Genomic DNA, 19,926 nt, shown 5'->3' with positions numbered 1-19,926 from the left:
TAATGAAACTTGACAAAGTGTCTCCCCGGCAGACTGCAGCTCTAGCTGGGAGTTGCGGCGTCGTTGTTTGTCGACGAGGCGGTGCTGCCCTCTTCGTCTCCGCTCTCGCTCGTCCCAGCTGCGCTCAGGGCTCCTGCGAGTCCGACTCAGAGCTCGAGGGACTGCACGCTCCCGGCCATGTTCACCTACTGCATCCAGAAGGTCCATCTTGTCCTCTCCCGCTGCTTGCCTTCATCACCCCGCTTACCGCTTCTGCAACCTGCAGGATGTCATCCGAGTAGAGCCGCGAGACTTCCACAAGGACCCCGCAGAAGCCATCCGGGAAGAGATTCACCGGCGATACGCAAACAGGGTGCGCCCACCTCGCCAACCCCCGCAGGCCCTCTGCAGCACCACAAATCGCTGCAGGCGGCCGCTCCAGGGACGTAGATGTTCTGTGCTGACAATTTCTGCCTATCCAGGTCATCCCCAACGTCGGCCTGTGCATATCCCTCCTCGACATCCTCTCTTCTTCCGAAGGCGCCGTTCTCTACGGCGACGGCTGCCTGTACTACCGCTGTGCGTCTCGCTCCTTCTCCTCTGCCAGTCTCGCGCTGACAGTGGACATATGCAGGCGAGTTCCGCTTGGTCGTCTTCCGACCATACATCGGCGAAGCCCTCGTCGCCCGCGTCAAGTCGCAGAGTCCAGACGGGATTGTCGGTGCGTGCGGCTGCCTCTCCCGCCTTTTCCGCTCAGCTGACTCGAGAACGTCCACAGTAACTCTGGGCTTCTTCGACGACATCCACATCCCGCCTAATCTCCTCGCCGACTACACGACCTTGTACGTCGTCACCTTGCTCCGTTCCGCGCCTGCTGACCTGACGCCCGCCTCTGCAGTGACCACGAGCGCCGCGCCTTCTTCTGGGTCCCTTCAGACCAGTCGGGCGGTCCGCGCCCTACCGTCAAGGAGCTCCTCTCGCTCGACGAGGAGCAAAAGCTCTACGTCTCGCGCAAAGACTGGATCCGCGTGCGCGTCGAGGAGGAGCACTGGGACGACACGAGCCCGACGAGCGGAAAGGTCAAGACGCCGGCGACGGTGGCCGCGGGCGCACCGGGCGCGGGGCAGGAGGGGCAGCAGCCCGTGGCGGACCAGGTCCGGACAAACGGAAAGGCGCCGTACTCGCTCATCGTGCGTTGGCTTGAGATCGGGTCTACCGGTGCTGTGCTGACTTGGCTGCCCGCAGTGCTCGATGGCGGAGGACGGCATGGGCGTGCTCGATTGGTGGGCAGACGAGGGCGAAGAGGCGGCATAGCATCTCTCGCGCCGGGCGGTCCTTGTTGTACTCATCCTCGATTTGGCACACGGACGGCGTGATACTGCAGGGCAGAAGGAGAGAGCTATACGACGAGACGGCATGAACAATAGAGTAGGACAAAAGAACGATGAAAGACGGCGGACAGACGAGGAAAGGCGAAAGGGAACGAGGGGAATCTGCACATCAGAAGGGGTATCACCTCTGCACCAGGTTATTCACGACGACCACTTCCCGAGTCCGCCCCCGAACGAGCTCTTGACCGGGCTCCCGGACGGGCTGTCCCACCCCTCCCTCTTCTCGCCGACTACCTTGCCCTCCTTGAGTTTCGCCAAGTCGCGCGCGATCGTCTCGCGCCGCGCCTTGCGCGCCCGCTCCTTGTCGCGCTGGTGCGGCGAGTACGGCAGCGGCGGCGGGGCCGTCTTGGACCACGGGCTGCTCGGAGCGGCGGTCGAGGACCACGAGGGCTGCGGCGAGTGCATCGAGGGTCGTGTCGGAGACTGCGAGGATGAGAGCGGCGCGCGTCGCGAGAGGGAAGGGGCGCGGGTCTTGGCGGCGTCGGACGCGCCGGCGGTGAAGGTGGACGAGGGGCGGCGGTTCTCCGTGTCGGACGACGAGGCCGAAGCGGTGCCATTTTGCGCCGCCAGCAGCTGGTCGAGCAGGCGTTGCGCAGCAAGGTACTTCTGCAAGCGTTTGGAGGGTAAGGAATCGGTGCGAAGGTGCGGATAGCCAACGGACGCACCTGCTTCCAGTCCTCCGCCCGCGCCTCCGTCTCGTCCAGCTGGCGCTGCTGCAAGTCAAGGGCGCTGCGAAGCTCGGTCGACTCGCGCTGCGCCGACGCGACCTCGAGCTCACTCGCCTCGCCGGCCGACTCGACCTGCTTCTCGAGCTCGTGCACGCGCGACGCGAGCTCGTCGTTGCGGATTTGTAGCTCGACGTGCGATTCGGCCGCGCTCGGCGCGGTCGATGTGGCTCCGCCTGCGGCTGAAGAGGTCTGCGAGGCGTGCGACGCGCCCGAGACGGAACGAGCGAGCGGCGTCACTGGCGTCGACCTGCGGGAAGTCAACTCGGCGAGGCGCGACTTGAGCAGGTCGGTCCCGGCGCGCGTGTTCTTCTCGTACGTCTGCCGCTGGGCCTCGAGTCGCTCGTAGTGGTCGACCGCGCGCTGCAGCTGCTCCACCTTGTCGATCTTGGCGCGCAGCTCGACCTCGAGGCGCTGCTGCTCAGCCTCGAGCGCGCGAACAGCTGCGTCCTTTTCGCGCTGTGTCTGGTCCTCTGCAGCCGCATGCTGCTGCGCTTGTAGCGCCGCGAGCCCCTCGACTTCGCGCAGCCGCTGCTCGGCCGCCTCGACCGCCTTGAGCGCGAGGTCGCGCTCCGTTCGCGCGCCGCCCGCCTCGTCTTGCGCGGCGGTGATGGCCGCTTCACGCGCAGCGACGACCGACGCCAGCTCGGCCTGCACGCTGGCGACCTCGCGCTCGAGCGAGCTGATCGTCTCGCCCTGCGAGCCGGAGAGGACCGCTGCGTCTGCGTCCTTCGCCGCGAGCCGCTGCTCGAGCGCCGCGATGTCCGCTTCGAGGTGCTTCAGGTGTGAGTCGCGGTCCTTCGCCGCGGCATTGGACTCGAGCAGGCGCGCTTCAGCACCCTCAAGCGCGACCTGCGCCGCCGAGTGCGCCTCCTCTGTTGCGTCCACGCGCGCCTGCAACGCCAAGACCCGCTCGTCGCCACTCTGCTGGGCCTCCTCCAGCCGAGCGCGGCTCTGCTCGAGCTCACGGCGCAGCGAGTCTCGCTCGCTCGTTAACGCGGCGACGTCCGCCGTCAGGCGCGCGACCTCGCGCTCGAGCTCTTCAATGCGCTCTTGCCGCGCTGCGCTCGTCTCTGACGCCTGAGTAGCCTCTTGCTGCGCAGAAGCCGCGGCGTCGCGTGCTGACGCGAGGTCCGCACGGAGTCTGTCGAGCTCGGCGGTCGTGTGACGGAGGGAGTCGAGTTCGGATTGGGCGGCGGCGAGCTGGTTGTTGAGGTTGGCCTCCTGTGCATCAAAGCATTCAGAGTACTTGTCAGGGATGAATAATCCGGCGCCGAGGAGAGCCGAGTCGCGATGCGCACCTTTTCCCGAAACTCGTCTTCCTCTGCGAGCCTTCCGCCGATGCTCGCCCTCCCCGCAAGCCTGCTCGGCGTCCCTCTCCCCAGCGCGCCCATCTCGCTCACCGTCCTCATCCCGCTCCTCGCTCCCGCTCCACCTCCACCTCCAGGCGTGCCCAGCCCAAGCCTCAAGCTCCGACTCCTGCTCGGACTGAGCACCTCCTCCCACTCGCCCGCGCCGGCCCCGCTGACCCTGCGCGCGCTGCGCTCGAGCTCCGGCCCGTTGAGCACCATGCGCCGCGTCTGGTCGAGCAGGTCGCGCAGCCGCGCGAGCTCGTCGTCTTTCGCGCTGAGCGCGTCTTGCGCCGCGAGCGCGGCGGCTTCGGCGGCCGAGAGGCGAGAGATGGCGCTGTCGCGCTCGGAGGCGAGGAGGGCAGAGGAAGAGGGCGAGGAAGGGGAGGTGGGAGACGAGGTGGGGAGGCCGGATTCGAGAGAGGCAATCTGCTGCTGCAGGGCGGCGATCTTGGCCGAGTACTGGGTGAGCAAGATCGCATCCGTAACGAGCTGTGAGGATACCCACAACCGCAGTCAGTCTCGGCACAAATTGCAGATGACCGACGAGAGGCGCAAAGGCAGCACGCACCACTCCACGCTCGGCCTTGGTGACGACCATCTTTGCGCGCTTGGCAAACTTGAGCGTGCTCAGCGTCTCGGTCGCCTGCTCGGCGTCGGGGCTGACGGTGCACACGACGGCGACGCGCGAGTTGCCCGACAGCGCGGGCTGGAGGAGGCGCGTGAGCTTCGAGTCGCGGTACGGGATGTGCGAAGACGCGGTCGACGGGTCCGAGAGCTTGCCGATGACGGTGCCGAGCGTGAGGAGCGAGCGGTTGATGAACGAGCCTTCTTTGCGCCGGTCTTCCTGGCCTGTCGCCGACTCGGACCCGGCAAGGTCAATCAGGTTCTGCGGGGTGCGGGCAACCGTGAGTACGTCAATTATGAGCACAACATACAGACGTGGCTCGCAGTGCTGTGCGAAGCCATCGTCAGGCAGGACTCGATCAGGACGCACCAGCTTGGAAGTGCGCGCCGACCCGTCCTTTTTGCTCATCGATTCGATTGTCTGTGGATCCAGCGTCTCTTCGTCAGAACCGCGCAGAAGTAGCAAACACTGTAGCTCGGCGAAGAAGTTGCGCGCGACGCACCACAGTAAAGACGCAGTGACTCCTCGAGCTCCTCTCGTTCCAGTCGGTCGCGCCAACCCTCCTCCGCGCCTCCCCCTCGCGCAGCACCTCGAGCACCTCGTCCGGCAGCGCGACCGCACGCTCCTCGAGGTTCTTGACCGCGCCGCCTTCGACAATCTCGGGCCCGCGCGCACCCGCACCCGCACCCGCACCCGCACCGGTCGGGGAGGCGAGGAGGTCGCGCAGCTGCTCGTTGTAGATCTCGAGGAACGAGACGCGGAGCGAGTAGGAGCGGCGGGAGCGCTGCGCGCGGATCGCGAGGAAGAGCTCGTCGATCGAGAGCGGGATGATGCCCGGCTCGAGCGGCGAGCCCGTCATGGTGTGCGTCTTGCCCGAGGCGGTCTGGCCGTATCTGTGCGCGCGCGAGAGGCCGTTTTCCTATTCAGCTCTCGATGTTGGAGAAAGTAAAAGAGCGGAAGAGGAGGAATGGCGCGACGACGCACGCAAAGACGGTCCCGTTGAACCCAGCGAGCGCAGCCTTGACGACGGGTTTGATCTTGCGGTCGTACAGCTCGAGCGTCGGGCTCGGGTGCTCGTGCAGGAGGTCGAAGCGGTACTCGTACTCGTCCGAGAGCGCCTTGGGAACGTGCGTCGACGAGCCGAAACGTTTGAGGAGTGTCGGGTGCGACGAGGTCAGACTCAGGGTGGCATTCGAGGACGAGAGGGAGTAGATGGGCGCAGAGGGAGTGGCAGTTGACTTGGGCGGGCGAACGCTGCGGAGCAGAGAAAGGTCAGCTTCACGCGGAAGCAACGCGAGCACGGCGATGTGAACGCACCGTAGGCACACGACCACGTTTTGCTTTTGCCCACTCTTGTCCTCGTCATCGTCCATCTCGGTTTCCTCGCCCTCGTCCGCGCTACTCTCCTCGAGGACCGAGTCGTCCCCGTCCGTCTCGCGAAGCGGTCCATCCGCGCGCGCCGGCGTGCTCGGCCCGAAGCCCGCCCGCCTGCGCGGCAGGTCGGCGTCGCTCTCGTCTGCGGCAGCATCGTCCGTCTCGTCGTCGGCCTCGGCGAGGCTGTCGGCGAACGAGGTGGACGAGACGAGGGTCGAGGCGGTGCTTGTCCGTGCGCTCGGGCCTGCGCCGTTGGTGCTGCTCCGTAGCGAGGCGATGCTAGACGTTGGTCGGACGGCGGCAGAGGCGGCGCTCGCAGTAGAGGTGCGGATGCGCAACGAGGACGGAGTGGAGCGGCCGGCGAGAGAAGACGAGGGGCGCTTGGTCGGGCTCGATGGACCGACCTCGGCGTTGCTCAATCCTCGTGAGCTGGTTGCAGCACTCGCGGCAGTGCTTGCGCGGGAGGCGGGGCGGGACGAGGTGGTGTTCAGTGAAGAGGGCTTGGTCGGTGAGCTGGGGCGGGACGAGGCTCGCGAGGCAGGGCGGGTTGCCTGCAGGGATTTTCGAGGTGTGCCCGAGGCCGTGGCCATGTCTCCACGCTCCCTGTGGGCGTGGTCGGGGCGAGAGACGGGCAGGCGATGAGAGCGAGGCGGTGAAGCACACGCGGATCTCCCCTCGTCGCGCGTAGGAAACGCTGGGCCGATCACAGTCGAGTGCAGAGCTAGTGTGCGAGTCTATCTAGCGCTTCGCTGTCCCGCTCGAGGCGAGGGCGGGTGCACGTCAGGACGAGAGCCTCTCTGCTCTCTCGCGTCTCTCCCTTCCCCTCACCGCCAACTTTCGCCTGAAGCTTGTTCAAGACTGCCAGCGAGTGGCAGCAATGTCGTACTCGCACGCTGACCCCTCGCCGGTCCGCACGGGCGAGTGGGACTCGCCCCGCCGCTCGTCATCGGCCCGCACTCCAGCGGCGTCTACAGCGGCGGGCACACCGCGGGAGAGCGCAGGACAGCTCGTGCGCGCACGAGACACCCAGCCTGCTCTCTCCAAGCTCAAGCAAGAGGTCCTTCCCGTGCGTCCACCCTCTCCCTTCCCCTCTCCCGGTCGTACTGACTTGATCGGTTACTCCTCTGCAGGAGGACGAGTACCTCGCGCACCTCTCGCACATCATCCAGCGCGACTTCTTCCCGCACCTCACGACCCTCGAGCACCGCAACGACGTCCTCGACGCCTTTGCCAGCAAGGACCCCGCACGCATCGACTCGTCTGTCCGCCGCCTGCGCGACCTCGGCGCCACCCCGACCCCGAGGAAGCGCGCTCGAGGTACGTGGTATTGTCGGCAAGAGAGGGATTGCAGCAGACTGACCTGGCTTGCGAACCGCAGCGAGTGCTACTCCCTACTCGTCGCGCGACACTCCCGCCGACCCGTCCCTCACGCCGACCTACTTCGACCGCACACCCCTCACCTCCTTCACCGACACGCCCGCGTCATCTACCTCGCGCGTCCACCGCCGCCGCGCTCCGTCTCCCCCGCCCGCACCGGGCGCCGAGTCGCTCTCGCTCGACGCGTTCCAAGCGCGCTTCACCTCGGAGGACAACTCATCCTTCCAGGACCTCGTCGACGCCGACAATGCCGCCAGGCGCGACAAGCACGCCTGGGCGTTCTCGGCCGAGCAGCGGGCGAATGCGCGCGCTGTGCGCGGGAGGCAGGCGCGGGAGCGCCTTGTCGACGTCACGAAGCGAATGGTTGAGAGCAGCAAGGATGGGACGGTGCGCTTGCTCGAGGGCCCGGCGGGAAGGCCGGGCGAGCAGCGCCTCGTCGTCGACGAGGGCGTCGAGGTCGGGCCGGGCGAGACGAGGCTCATTGTCGGGCGCGACGCTAACGAGCGCAGGCTTATCACGGACGGGAGGGGCGCCGACCGAGTCGGCGATGTCAAGGGCAAGGGCAAGGAGAAGGAGGTGCCCGAGCGCGTCGACGAGCGCGCGAAGCAGTATGTCGACTGGGACAAGCCGACGGCGGACGAGGAGCAGGACAACGGCCCCGTCGAGGCGAGCGAGCTGCAGCTCGAGACCACAGCTTGGCCATTCAAGGTCCGTACATGCGCGCTCTCTCGTCCTGCTTGCCGGTCCCCGGATCGACTCGCGAGCTGACGTTCTCGCCGCTTGCGTCGCGCAGACCCGCAACTCGCTCATGTTCCCGCCCGACGCCGACCGCTCCGCGCCTTCCTCGCTGACCGGCCCTCCGCCGCACAACGCCCCGTCGTCGTCGTCGTCGCGCGCGAAAGACGCTCCGCCCGTCCTCCTCGGCGAGCCCAAGGGCGTGCGGTACCACGCGACGCGGCTCGACAGCCTCGAGCGCGGGACGGGCGGGACGGGGAGCAGCGTTGGAGGGAGCCAGGCGAGCTTGAGCCCGAGCAGGAGCAGGATCGGGGCCGCGATCGCGGGGACTCCCTGTGCGTTCGAATTTCTGCTCACCCTCTCAAAAGCGACTCAGACTGTGCTGACTTTGCGTGCACGCGCTGCAGACCCCGCCCCGCCCGCGTCGCAGACCCCTCGCGTCTCGGGCTTCTCCTTTGTCGACGCGCTCCCCTCCGTCCCCTCGTCGTCCCTGCCCCCGCAAGCCCTGCAGGAGCTCATGACGTGGGGCACGATCGAAGCGACGCCCGTCACGCTGCGCTCCTCGGACGCCGACGCGAGTGTCGGCCCGTTCCGCGTGCGCGAGTCGGACCGCCGCGAGGAGCTCGCGCACCGCATGGCGCGCAGGGCCAAGCGCAGCCTCGCCGACGGCGGGACCGCGGGCATCGCCGCCTCGTCGTCCGGGGGCGCAGGAGGATCGACGGGTCTGCGCCGCTCGGCGCTCGAGGCGTCGGTGCGCTCGACTGCCTCGCGCGGCGCGGGCGGCGCGACCCCGGGCGCGGGCGGCTCGACCCCGCGGCGCGCGGCGGCGTCGGACGCGCTGTCGCCTGCGGCGCGGTCGCTCCTCGGGCGGACGCAGCCGGGGCGGGCGCTCGAGCGCGGGCTCGGGCGGTCGAGCGAGTGGGGCGAGGACGAGGAGCGCAGGAGGGTCGAGAGGGCGCGGCAGCGGGCGAGGGAGGTCGAGAGTCGCGACCGGCTCAGGCGGGAGAGGTGGACCGTGAGTCGCCGCTGCGGCCCGTCTCTCGATTTGAGGTGGATGGGCTTGCGTTTGCTTCGCGCTGCCGCTCCCTCCTGTCCTTCGCGGGTTCCGCTTACTCGTCCTGTTGATACCTGCAGCCGTCGCCCGCAGTCAGTATGGGCTTTGACCCCGACCTGGACAACTGAAGGTTCAGAAACGTTGCGTCGATGTGAATGCGAAGGAGTCGTGGCGCCGACGCTTCGTCGTTGTCTCATGCAAGCGGTAGCTCGAAGTGTGCATGTCGTGCTCGACTGTAGAAAGAGCGACGCGAAACAGTGCCAGCACTGAGCAGATACAAGAGCAATGCAAGAACAAGAGGGAGCAAAGAGCGAGCAGGAAACGGAGAGGCGGACGAGCACGCGCAATCTGGACGCTGCCGCGGGTCGGCTCAGAAGCGAAGAAGAAAAGATGCGCCCGCGCTGATGAGGAGGAGGAGGGGGACAGCGCGGGGCCAGGCAGCGCGAGAAAGTGGAGGTGCGGGAGGGTGTGCGCGGGGAGGGCAGCGGTGTGCGCGGTGGAGCGAGTGGTGCGCTAGTAAGTGCGAGGCATCACAACACTCGGTGGTACCCTCGAGGCTAGACGAGCGCAAGAGTTGCGCGTCGAGCGAGGTCGGGTCCGGCAAGAGTCACGAGCGGGGCAAAGGCGAAGTCGCCCGAAGGAACGCTCGCTCTCGCCGCCTCGCTCTCGCACGCACCCAAGAGTGAGCACAGCCTGCCACTCGACAGCCCCGGGCTCGTCCCAGCGGCCGCACCAGCTGACCCGCCTTTCTCCCACCCTCCTCCGCCCAGTGCTCTCTCGTGTCGCCGTCCGCCAGCTCCGCACCCGCACCCCCGCCGCCGTCCGCTCCGTCAGCGTGTGGAGCAACGTTTCTGCTGGCCCGCCCGACCCCATCCTCGGTGAGCCCCTGCACCCACCACCTCCCGCACTCTCCGCGACCCCTCCCCCACGAACCACCCCCGCCTGCCTCAACGCTCGCAGCCCACGAACCTGCGCTGCTTCGAAAGGGGCACTGTCATTCGCACATACTGACAAGAGCGCCGCGCAGGCATCACCGAGGCGTTCAAGCGCGACACCGACTCGAAGAAGATCAACTTGGGTGTCGGCGCCTACCGCGATGCCGACGGCAAGCCCTATGTCCTCCCCTCGGTCCTTGCTGTGCGTTACGCGACACCTCTGGCGCGAACGAGTGGGCCCTACTTCGACCAGGGCTTGCACGGAGAACGACCACAAATGCCCGGTAGCGTTGACACCTCCGCGCTCTTCCCGCCTCTTCGTTTCCACAGGCCGAGGACAAGGTCATTGGCGAGCGCAAGGACAAGGAGTACCTCCCTATCACTGGTCTCGGCGAGTTCACCAAGGCCGCCGCCGTCCTCGCGTACGGTGAGGACTCGAAGCCGCTGAAGGAGGGCCGTGTGCGTTCGACGACCTCTTTGATGGCACCTCTCGCCGCGCATTGCACCCCGACTGACGCCGTTCGATTTTCGTCGCTGCGCGCAGGTCGCCATCACGCAGTCGCTCTCGGGCACCGGTGCGCTCCGCATCGCCGGCGCCTTCCTCGCGCGCCACTACCCGCACTCGAAGAGCATCTACGTCCCGAGCCCGACCTGGGGCAACCACATCCCCATCTTCCGCGACTCGGGCCTCGAGGTCAAGACGTACTCGTACTACGACAAGAAGACGGTCGGGCTCGACTTTGACGGCCTGAAGAAGGACCTCCGGGTGCGTCGGGCGTTCGCCGATTGATCTGCGCTGCTTCTCCTACTAGAAGTGTGCTGATTCAGCTTCGCGATTACGTGCAGGCCATGCCGGACAAGTCGATTGTCCTCTTGCACGCGTGCGCGCACAACCCGACCGGCATCGACCCGACGCAGGCGCAGTGGCGCGAGATCTCGCAGATCGTCAAGGAGAAGGGCCACTTCCCCTTGATCGACAACGCCTACCTCGGCTTCGCGTCGGGCTCGGTCGACAACGATGCGTTCATGCTCCGCCACTTTGTCGAGGAGGGCCACCAGCTCGTCCTGTGCCAGTCGTTCGCCAAGAACATGGGCCTGTACGGAGAGCGTGTCGGCACTTTCTCGGTGGTGTGCGCCGACGCCGACGAGAAGGCGCGCGTCGACTCGCAGATCAAGATGTGCGTTCGGAGTTCCTGCCTGTCGTCACCTCGCTGTCGCGCGCTCGCTCGGTCGCACTGCTGACGTTTGCTGTTGGGGTCCGGATCGCACAGCCTCGTCCGCCCGATGTACTCGAACCCGCCGGTGCACGGCGCGCGCGTCGCGTCGACGCTCCTCACCGACCCCAAGCTAAACGCGCAGTGGCTCGCCGAGGTCAAGGGCATGGCCGACCGCATCATCGACATGCGCTCGACGCTGTACGACCTCTTGGGCGAGCTCGGGAGCAAGAAGGAGTGGGGGCACATCAAGAACCAGATTGGCATGTTTGCCTACCTCGTGCGTTGGTCTGCGCTGCGTCTCCCGGGCAACCAGCCTCGCTTTGCTCAAGCAGCAGAAGGATCGGACTGATGCGGGAAATATGCGCGCCACAGGGCATCTCGCCGGAGCAGGTCGACCGCCTCGCGCAGGAGCACCACGTCTACCTCACGCGCGACGGCCGCATCTCGGTCGCGGGCATCACCAAGCACAACGTGCGCCACCTCGCAGAGTCGCTCCACGAGGTCACCAAGAACGACGCATGATTCCGGTGTAGACTCGTCGAAAAATTGACCCGGGCGCCGGCGCGCCTCTCATCCTCTCTCCGCCTTTCTCTCTATCTTCTGGCAATTCAGTCTCCAAGGCAGTAACTTTCTCCCAGTCTCGCGCGTCGCAGCTCTCTTTTGCCTCCTGCTTCGTGCTCGCTCGGCCCTTGTGCGCCGCCGCGAAAGAGACTCTGGCCTTCTCTGCGAAGCCTCGTCACGCATCAAGCAATCCTTGCTTCAGCACCACTTTGACCACCCGCCATCGACCTTGAGCGTCGTGCCCGAGCAGTACGACCCTGCGTCGCTAGCGAGGAACAGCACCGCGTTGGCGATCTCCTCGGCGTACCCGGCCCGCGGGATGTTGCCCTTCTTGACGTGGTCCGTGTCCCGGAATCCCTCGAGCATCGGCGTCTCGATGGCTGTGCGAGCAACATCCGGTATCAGCTCGGAGTTTTCTGGAGGCAGTGCAGCAGTGCGCAAGGTGGGCGGATAGGAGCAGGACGCACGACCTGGCGCGACAGCGTTGACGCGGATGCCCTTCGGTCCAACTTCCTGCGCCGCCGACGCCATGAGTCCTCGGACTCCAAACTTGGAAGCGCAGTACGCGGCCGACCCAGCGAAGCCTGTGTGGTCCCCCTGGTCAATCGCTGCGAGCGCGAGAAGAAACAAGGACTCAGGACGTACCGTCAAGCCCGAGCTGCGACGAGATGAGCACGACGGAGCAGCCCTGACCCTGGCTCGGCGAGGCAAGCATAGCCTTGAGACTCTGCTGCAAGCCGAGGAACACTGCGCGCGTGTACGAAAGAAGCGGGTCAATCGGTGCGGAACGCGGGAAAGATGCGCGGTTCTGCACGACTCACCTCCTCGTAGGTTGACGCGGATCACCGTATCGAACGCAGCGACGTCCATTTCGGTGACGGGCCCCGTGACGGGCGAGATTCCGGCACACTGCACCGAGACGTCAAGCCTCCCCCACTTGTCGACCGTCTGCCGCACGTACGACGCGGCGGCTGCCTCGTCGCTAACGTCTGCTGCGACGGTGAGGACGCGGGACGATTCGACGGAGAGGCTGGCGGCGGCAGAGGAGAGGGACTCTTCTTTGAGGTCGACGAGGGTGACGCCGAGTGCGCCGGCCGCGAGGAAAGCCTGCGGGTCTGGCACGTCAGTCGCACGAGACGTCTAGGTGAGTACTGGATCAACCGCGCACCTTTGCAGTCGCGAGTCCGATTCCGCTCGCTCCGCCCTGCCGATGTGGGGTCAAGAGGTCAAATCCCGGCGAACACGCGCTCACGCCGCTGAGCTGCAAGGCCGAGACGCACCGTGACAATTGCGACTTTGCCTTCGAGCGAGTACGCGGGCGCCATTCGTGCCGTGAGGATGAGGAAGAGGAGCGGAAGCGCAATCGGCGCAGATTCAGAGCCGCATCCCGCTCGGCCGGGTCGGCATTCGCGCGCCAACTTCCGTCGGAAGCAAAAGCAGGGCAGATCGTTGCGGGGCAATGAGGCTACAAGAAACAAGCTACGAACGAACGAACGAGAGGACACGGCGGGACAAGGTGAACACGAGTACAGGACGATGTGGTTCCGTCACAGAAAGAGGGTCGACATGCCCTCGTGCGAAGAAGGGGCGTCAAATCGCCCTTCGTAGTCGTTCGAGGGGGGCGTCGCAGTGCTCAAGAGCGGGTGAGCGTGGTGTACAAAGTCGAGGCGGGAAGCGAGCCACGATGCCGGAACGAGCGAGCGGACGAGGGCACTGCGGAGCGGGCGTCAGGCGCCTCTACCGTGCGACGCTGAAGCTCAAGAACGCACCTGGCCCCGATGCCGACACCAATGAGCACGCCGCAGATGCTGACGAGATGCCAGACCTTGATCTCGACGGTCGCGCCGAGGCCCTTGAGCCACGAGAACCACCCCTGCCTCCGATTGTCTCCCTTCCCATCGCCCGCGCCACTCGAGCCCGCTTTCGCAGACTTGTCACCCTTCTCGCCACCGGTAGGCGAGGGCAACTGCTCGCCCTCGGCGCCGCTAGACAGCCCTTCAAGCGTCGGGACCGACTCGCTCGCGAGCGCCGGGTCCTCGTCCGAGTCGAACGGCGGCGTCGAGCTGCTCGAGGCGGCGAACGTCGGCGGGCGCGCGAAGGACGGAAGGGGCCAGCTTGAGGAAGGGCGCGTCGGCTCGCGTGTGCGTGTGGGCGAGGTCTGCGGAAGAGGGCGCAGGGAGGCGCGCGGCGAGAGGTCCGAGAAAAAGCGGGCGGCATCGACGAGCTCTTGAAAGGCGTTGTCTGCGTGAGTTTGAGAGTCAGGCTACGTCTTGCGCTACAAGACGAGCACGCAGAGTATGCGCGCTCGTCTTTGCGACCACACAGCCGACTCACCTCGATCCCCCTCTGCCCCCTCCCCCTCGCTCAGGAACCCCTGCTCCGCGCCTCTTCGCTCCGTCGCCCCCTCTCCCAGCGCCCAACTCCTCCCCATCCCCATCCCCGCCGCCCCGCCCGCCGTCCTCAGCGCCGCCTCTGCCCTCGCCCTCCGCCTCTCCTCGACGCTCGCCGGCCCCGGGCCAGGACTCGTGCTCCCGCCCCTCCCGCGCCCGCTTCCACCTCCGCCCCGACGGCTCCGCAGCGCCGAAGCGGGCAGCGCCGCGGCGCCGCGGCGCGAGCGGGAGTAGTGCGGAGGCGAGTTGCTCGAGGGGAGACCGGCTGATCCGAGGGGGCGCGAGGGCTGCAGCGGGGAAAAGCCTGCTGCAGCAAAGGGCCCCGAAGAGGCGGCGGCGGCGTGCGAGGCCGAGTCGGAGTAGGCGCGGTAGGAGGACGACGTGCCGAAGTAGGGCCGTGTGCGGGAGCGCGAGGGCGAGGCGATCGGGATGGCGCGGGTGCGGTGCGCCGAGGGCGAGGCCGGCGCGAGTTGCGTGCCTTCCTCGTCGGACGACGAGGACGAGGGCGCAAAGACGTCTTCGGCGACGGACGAAGACGAGAGCTCGTCGTCTTCCTCGAGAGGGTCGATGAGCGCCGTGGCGAACGGCGAGGGGCGCGTGCCGGTCTGCTGGCGCGAGTTGAAACTCGCAGTTGAAGCTGACGAGCCAGACGCGCCGGCCGAAGCAGACGATGAGGACGAGGCGGTCGGCTGGAACAGCGAGGCGAGCGAGGCGTGCGACATGGAAGGGGTCTGCGAGAGACCGGCCTGCGCGGGTGCGAGCGAGAGCAGCGTTGCCAGACTGTCGTGCGACGTGTCAGTTGGGCGTTTGACTCGTAAGCACAACAGGCACGCACCTCGAGCGAAGCGCGTCCTCGAGCATCGAGCGCTTGAGCTCCGGGTCGCGTCCCCTCCTCGTCCTCGCGCGGCCCCTCGACTCGTCGGCGTCTTCGAACGCGCTGCTGTCCTCGTCGTCGCCCTCGATGCCGCGGCGGTGCAGCTCGTCGTCAAAGTCGGCGCGGCGGTCAAAGCCCCTTCCGCGGCCGACGCTACTGCCGGACGAGTCTTGGCGCATGCGCTGCTGCGAGAGGGAGCGCGCGAGGTTCGAGGGCACGTTCCCTGGCTGAGTGTACGGTGCAGGAGCGGGAGGGAGAGACTGGGCAGACGAGTTGGGGTTGCCGAGGTGCACGACCTCGCTGTCGCTGATGGCCTCGAAGTCGCTCGAGCTGGGCGATCCGACGCCGGTCCACGGTGACAGGTTAGCTGTGTGTGCGGCAGGGCGTGTCAGTCTGCGTGCGAGCGTGTGACCAGAGCCACCCGTCGCCGCCTTCCCCGCGCCGCGACTCCTATCGCCCCCACGACGCGCCCTCTATCGCGCGCGCCCGCAGTCGCAGCGCAGAGACCAGCCAGCCAAACGCACCGTCTGTCCCGCTGTCGGCGTCTGCGCGCCTGTGCTCGGCGCCGCGCGAGTGAGCACGCCACGCCGAGTGCGCGTCGTCGTCGGCCGATGCTGGGGACTCGTGCTCGCGATGGCGGGCGGGCTCGGGCGAGCGCGCAGGATGCCCGGGCAAGCGCTGCTGGGGCGGCAGATGGCTCATGCCGCGTCGATCGGGCGAATGCGAGCGGGAGCGAGAGTGATGCACAGGAACTGCAAACGGACTGAGCGCACGAAGGAGTCGAGGGCCGAGGTGGGGCGCATCCCCAGAGGGAAGGCGTGTACGCAGACAGGCAGGTCCAGGCTCGCAAGGCTGCACGGTAGACATCCGATCGATCCCTCGCGCCTCCACTCGCCCCCGTCAAATAATGTCACTCGCCAGAGGTCAGCAGGCGAAGCAGTGCCCGTGCCTCGTCCGAAGGGCGCGCCCTCTCCCTCGATCGCCTCGCGTCCTTGCCGTCAGCGCTGACGGAAGTAGACGTGGCGATGCCTGCGAGAGACGCCAGATCGGTTGGGGCGCGCAGAACCAAAGACCTCCATCGCTCGAAATGCGAACCGCGTTGGAACCGCGTGTGACCTCCACATAACCCCGAACGCCACCAGCTCCGGCCAGTCAGGCAACAGGAGCGCGAGTACATGAGCAAAGATGAATCCCTGGGAATCGAGAGCCGCAGAACGCAGAGTGAACAGCTGGAGCACGAGACAGGAGAGAGGCGACTCGACCATCCTGATTCCGCTCCCATTCCGGGGAGTGTGCAATGTCGCACACTTGGTTTGGCTGGCAGAGAATCCAGCAGCGGCAGGTACCCGGAAAACGAAAGCGTTCAGCCCCGAGGAGCGCGAGAAGGAGAAAGCCTCTCGCGACGACAGACCGAGCAAGAGGCAGAGCTGCGATTGTGTGGGCGGTATGTACACTCTAGACCTGCACGCGTCGCCTACTTCCACAGCGAGAAGACGTAGTTGAGCGCGAACGGCGCTGTGGCACGGCGTCGACAGGTTAGCTCGACGAGTCCGGCCGAGGAGGGACGGAGAGGGAGAGGGGAGGGGAGGGCAAGGCGCACCGGCGCGGAGGACGCCGATGGCGACGAAGAAGCCCTGAAGGGTGCTGCGGGCCTGCTGGCGGGCGAGCGCGAGCTGTGCGGGCGACGGACCGGCCTGACCTGCGTTCGGCAAGAGATGAAGTCGTGAGCGGGTGTACGGCGGGTAGAAGCTCGCGGTCGACTGTGATCGACAGAGCTCCAGCCTGTATTGTGCAGCTCACCAGCGAACATGGCTTCTAATGCGATGGAAGCGAGGGTGGGAGGACTGACCTCTGTGCGAGCGAGCGCAGCGAAGGCACTCGATCCTCGACCTCTCCCTGCTCTGCTCGAGATGGCCACGCTCGTACTGCCAGGACAGCCCCTCTCGACACCCGGCACCGCCGCACAGCTCGCACCCGGTCCGGGCACCTACACTCGCGGCGGACAGGTCTACGCCGCTCTCGTTGGCGAAATGAGTCGCGAAGGAGGCGTGCGTCGCCCTGCGCTCCGTGGGATACTCGAGAACACTGCAATTGACCGAGACGCGCGCCCGCAGATCGTCAGCGTCAAGGGGAAGGAGGAGACTCAGGCGATTCCCGAGCCAAACGCAACGGTTCGCCCCTCTCCCTGCCTCTGCCCACCCTCTGCATGCCCGCTGACCCGCTCGAGAGCAGGTGATCGGTACCGTCTCGCGCATCACGCGGCAAGCGGCGACCATCTCGCTCTTGACGGTCGACGGCCGGCCCTGTCGTCCCGACTTTACCGGCATCATTCGTAGCCAGGATGTGCGACAGACGGCAAAGGACTCGGTCAAGGTGCGCGGCGGGTTCATTGATGCCCGGGGTACCGCGGGCGGCGCCGACCGAGCTATGTCTGACCTACTCGCGCAGATCTGGTCTTGCTTCCGACCTGGAGACGTCGTTCGCGCCAAGGTGGTGCGTCCGCGCTCGTTCAATGATGTTGACTGTTCAGCACTGACTGTGCTATGTGCTGACTGCTGTCTTGCTTGGCGCAGATCTCGCTTGGCGACTCTCGATCCTGTTCGTCTCCTCGGAGTTGCTTGTTCTCTCGCTCTCCTCAGCTGACGTACGCTACTCCGCCCCGCAGACTTCCTCTCGACGGCCGCCAACTCGCTCGGCGTCCTCTTTGCCGTGTCGTCGACGACGGGCGAGGCGCTCGAGGCTGTGTCGTGGGAGGAGATGCGCGAGCCAAGTACGGGCGAGGTCGAGCCGCGCAAGGTCGCCGGTCCCGAGTAGTCGCGCTCCTTTCCATGTTGTCTTGTTGTAATAGTACGCTCGTGCATATGCTGGGGGCTCAGACTGGAGAGAAGGTGTTCCCAAGTTCCGCCTGTTCATTGTCGCGAGCAGAGGTGGAGCCCGTTCGTCCGACCTTCGACTTTACCGACTCGCGCACCACTCTCTTCGAGACCCGCGCAGAGCTTGCAGTGAGTCTGATCAGCCGGCCGTGCATCCGCATCGCGCGCACGAGCGCTGCCCCTCGCTCCCCTCCTCGGCTCGTCATGCTGCCAGTCGCGCTCGTTCCTCTCGCCACAAGCGGCTGGGAGGTCTGGCGTGGCCCGTGCGAAACGAGCAAGGCTCGGAAAGGCCGTGCTGACGCGTCGTGCGGCCCTTGCTCGCCCTCCTGCAGCTTGACCTCCCTCATCTCGCCAACCCGCAACTCAGCGCACCATGGACGAGCAATACGACTACGTGCGTCCTGCCCGCCTGTGCCGAGCGACACAGATTTGCTTGTGCCGCTGCAGCTACCGCCCTTCCCTTCCCTGCATTCCGTGCCACATCGGCTGACGCCTCCCCCACCGTGCGTCGACTCGCGCAGATCATCCTCGGCACGGGCCTCACCGAGTGTGTGCTCTCGGGCCTGCTCTCGGTGGAGGGCAAGAAGGTCCTCCACATGGACCGGTGAGTGTCTGCCATTGCCGCGTGCGATTTGAGTGCACTGCAGGGCTTCACTGCGGCCCGGTGGTGGACTCTGCATGCTCAATCGATCGAGCGTAGACGCTGACAGTACCTGTCTCGGTCAGGAACGACTACTACGGCGCCGAATCGGCGAGTCTCAACCTCACGCAGGTAAGCCGGAGTGCAGGGATGAGAGGCTCGGTTGACGCATGGGCTGATCTCGCATGCTCCTGTGTGCTCGGGTTAACAGCTCTACAAGAAGTTCCGTGGTACGGAGCCGCCGGCAGAGCTCGGCCGTGACCGCGACTACAACGTCGACTTGATCCCCAAGTTGTGCGTGCCGACCTGCCCTCCTCCATCCGGTTCGCAGCCGACCTCCCAGTCCCACAGCATGATGGCGAACGGCGAAATGACCAAGATGCTCGTCCACACGGACGTGACGCGCTACCTCGAGTTCAAGCAGATCGCCGGCTCGTACGTCCTGCGCGACAACCGCATCGCCAAGGTCCCCTCGACCGAGCGCGAGGCCGTCACGAGCTCGCTCATGGGTCTGTTCGAGAAGCGCCGTGCTCGCAATTTCTTCCTCTGGGTCCAAGGGTACAAGGAGGAGGACCCGTCGACCCACCAGGGTGCGTCTCTTTCGCTTGTGCTGTGGGACGGACTTGGTGCTCATGCTTGATCGTCTCCGCAGGTCTGAACCTTGACAAGAGCACGATGAAGGACGTCTACTACAAATTTGGTCTCGAGGCGGGCACGCAGGACTTCATCGGCCACGCCATGGCTCTCCACCTCGACGACGAGTGCGTACTTGATCGTGAATAGCGCGTTGCAGCTTGCTCACTCGTTGCCGGACAGCTATCTGAACCAGCCCGCGCGCGAGACGTACGAGCGCATCATCCTCTACACCTCGTCGATGGCGCGGTACGGCAAGTCGCCGTACCTGTACCCGCTGTACGGCCTCGGCGAGCTCCCGCAGGGCTTTGCGCGCCTGTCGGCCATCTACGGCGGCACGTACATGCTCGACAAGCCCGTCGAGAAGATCGAGTACGACGACAAGGGCAAGTTTGTCGGCGTCACGTCGGGCGGCGAGACGGTCAAGGCGGCAAAGGTCATTGGCGACCCGTCGTACTTTGTCGACGCGTCGGGCAAGGGCGGCGCCGACAAGGAGGACAAGGTCTTCCTCGAGGGCCACGTCGTGCGCGCCATCTGCATCCTGCGCCACCCGATCCCCAACACGGACGACTCGGACTCGGTGCAGCTCATCATCCCGCAGAAGCAGGTCGGCCGCAAGCACGACATCTACATCGCCGAGGTCTCGTCGACCCACAACGTCTGCGCAAAGGACGTCTACATCGCCATCGTGTCGACCATTGTCGAGACGGGCAACCCCGAAGCCGAGCTCGAGCCGGGCCTCAAGCTCCTCGGCCCCATCTACGACAAGTGCGTCTCGAGAGGCGAGTCTCCCACCACTGCCACCTTGCTGACGGGGCTTGCGATTGCTGTGCAGGTTCATCTCGATCGCGCCCATCTACTCGCCCGCGTCGTCCGGCTCGTACGACAACGTGTTTGTCACGCGCTCGTACGACGCGACGTCGCACTTTGAGACCATGTGCGACGACGTCAAGGACGTGTGGCGCCGCGCCGAGGGCACCGCGCTCGAGCTCAAGAAGCGCGACCAGGAGGACTCGCTGCAGGCGCACTAGATCTGCGACGCCTCGTGCCCCGCTCGTTGACGGTCTCGCCGTGACGCATTCCACTTCTTCTGGGCTGCAACGCTCGTTTGTCCGTATGCAATCCCTTCTCGTTCTGCAGTCCCTCCTCATGCGCGTCTCTTTTGTTTGCCTCCTCGTGGCCTGTACTTCT

The 19,926-nt window shown here is 66.2% G+C and overlaps 8 protein-coding genes across 8 annotated transcripts; 5 read left to right on the top strand and 3 right to left on the bottom strand.

Annotated features, from left to right (window-relative positions):
* Positions 1–177: 177 nt before the first annotated feature.
* On the top strand, positions 178–1,293 carry RPC25 (DNA-directed RNA polymerase III subunit RPC25; the record flags this gene model as incomplete). The annotated part of the gene is made up of 7 exons (XM_076645484.1): positions 178–201; positions 266–352; positions 462–558; positions 614–700; positions 758–821; positions 878–1,169; positions 1,225–1,293. The coding sequence occupies 7 exons, from the start codon at positions 178–180 to the stop codon at positions 1,291–1,293; spliced, it is 720 nt and encodes a 239-aa protein (XP_076509011.1).
* A 218-nt stretch (positions 1,294–1,511) lies between these two features.
* Positions 1,512–6,036, bottom strand: JCM10292_002062 (uncharacterized protein; the record flags this gene model as incomplete). Its single annotated transcript, XM_076645483.1, has 8 exons — positions 1,512–1,976; positions 2,036–3,319; positions 3,397–3,936; positions 4,016–4,333; positions 4,442–4,492; positions 4,575–4,965; positions 5,057–5,326; positions 5,390–6,036. The coding sequence occupies 8 exons, from the start codon at positions 6,034–6,036 to the stop codon at positions 1,512–1,514; spliced, it is 3,966 nt and encodes a 1,321-aa protein (XP_076509010.1).
* Positions 6,037–6,323: 287 nt separating this feature from the next.
* JCM10292_002061 (splicing factor ESS-2 family protein) lies at positions 6,324–8,740 on the top strand (the record flags this gene model as incomplete). The annotated part of the gene is made up of 6 exons (XM_076645482.1): positions 6,324–6,512; positions 6,577–6,763; positions 6,825–7,531; positions 7,617–7,893; positions 7,966–8,573; positions 8,693–8,740. 6 exons carry the CDS (start codon positions 6,324–6,326, stop codon positions 8,738–8,740), a joined length of 2,016 nt encoding a protein of 671 aa, XP_076509009.1.
* Positions 8,741–9,016: 276 nt separating this feature from the next.
* JCM10292_002060 (uncharacterized protein) lies at positions 9,017–11,286 on the top strand (the record flags this gene model as incomplete). Its single annotated transcript, XM_076645481.1, has 8 exons — positions 9,017–9,068; positions 9,383–9,490; positions 9,640–9,749; positions 9,878–10,006; positions 10,092–10,313; positions 10,394–10,725; positions 10,819–11,041; positions 11,137–11,286. 8 exons carry the CDS (start codon positions 9,017–9,019, stop codon positions 11,284–11,286), a joined length of 1,326 nt encoding a protein of 441 aa, XP_076509008.1.
* Positions 11,287–11,523: 237 nt separating this feature from the next.
* JCM10292_002059 (SDR family NAD(P)-dependent oxidoreductase) lies at positions 11,524–12,650 on the bottom strand (the record flags this gene model as incomplete). The annotated part of the gene is made up of 6 exons (XM_076645480.1): positions 11,524–11,705; positions 11,793–11,909; positions 11,971–12,072; positions 12,147–12,432; positions 12,494–12,529; positions 12,606–12,650. The coding sequence occupies 6 exons, from the start codon at positions 12,648–12,650 to the stop codon at positions 11,524–11,526; spliced, it is 768 nt and encodes a 255-aa protein (XP_076509007.1).
* A 222-nt stretch (positions 12,651–12,872) lies between these two features.
* On the bottom strand, positions 12,873–15,291 carry JCM10292_002058 (uncharacterized protein; the record flags this gene model as incomplete). Its single annotated transcript, XM_076645479.1, has 5 exons — positions 12,873–13,038; positions 13,095–13,566; positions 13,660–14,495; positions 14,551–14,956; positions 15,114–15,291. 5 exons carry the CDS (start codon positions 15,289–15,291, stop codon positions 12,873–12,875), a joined length of 2,058 nt encoding a protein of 685 aa, XP_076509006.1.
* A 1,208-nt stretch (positions 15,292–16,499) lies between these two features.
* On the top strand, positions 16,500–17,403 carry CSL4 (exosome non-catalytic core subunit CSL4; the record flags this gene model as incomplete). The annotated part of the gene is made up of 6 exons (XM_076645478.1): positions 16,500–16,637; positions 16,704–16,760; positions 16,822–16,962; positions 17,038–17,082; positions 17,163–17,187; positions 17,255–17,403. The coding sequence occupies 6 exons, from the start codon at positions 16,500–16,502 to the stop codon at positions 17,401–17,403; spliced, it is 555 nt and encodes a 184-aa protein (XP_076509005.1).
* A 432-nt stretch (positions 17,404–17,835) lies between these two features.
* GDI1 (Gdi1p) lies at positions 17,836–19,766 on the top strand (the record flags this gene model as incomplete). Its single annotated transcript, XM_076645477.1, has 8 exons — positions 17,836–17,856; positions 17,984–18,066; positions 18,189–18,234; positions 18,314–18,396; positions 18,454–18,692; positions 18,755–18,863; positions 18,919–19,503; positions 19,571–19,766. The coding sequence occupies 8 exons, from the start codon at positions 17,836–17,838 to the stop codon at positions 19,764–19,766; spliced, it is 1,362 nt and encodes a 453-aa protein (XP_076509004.1).
* Positions 19,767–19,926: the final 160 nt, after the last annotated feature.

The sequence above is a fragment of the Rhodotorula paludigena genome (assembly GCF_050403205.1).
Source record: "Rhodotorula paludigena JCM10292 DNA, Rt_paludigena_JCM10292v1_ctg1, whole genome shotgun sequence".
Taxonomy (NCBI): Eukaryota; Fungi; Basidiomycota; class Microbotryomycetes; order Sporidiobolales; family Sporidiobolaceae; genus Rhodotorula; species Rhodotorula paludigena.
Note: the sequence above shows the minus strand (reverse complement) of the source record. Positions and strands in the feature narration are given on the sequence as shown.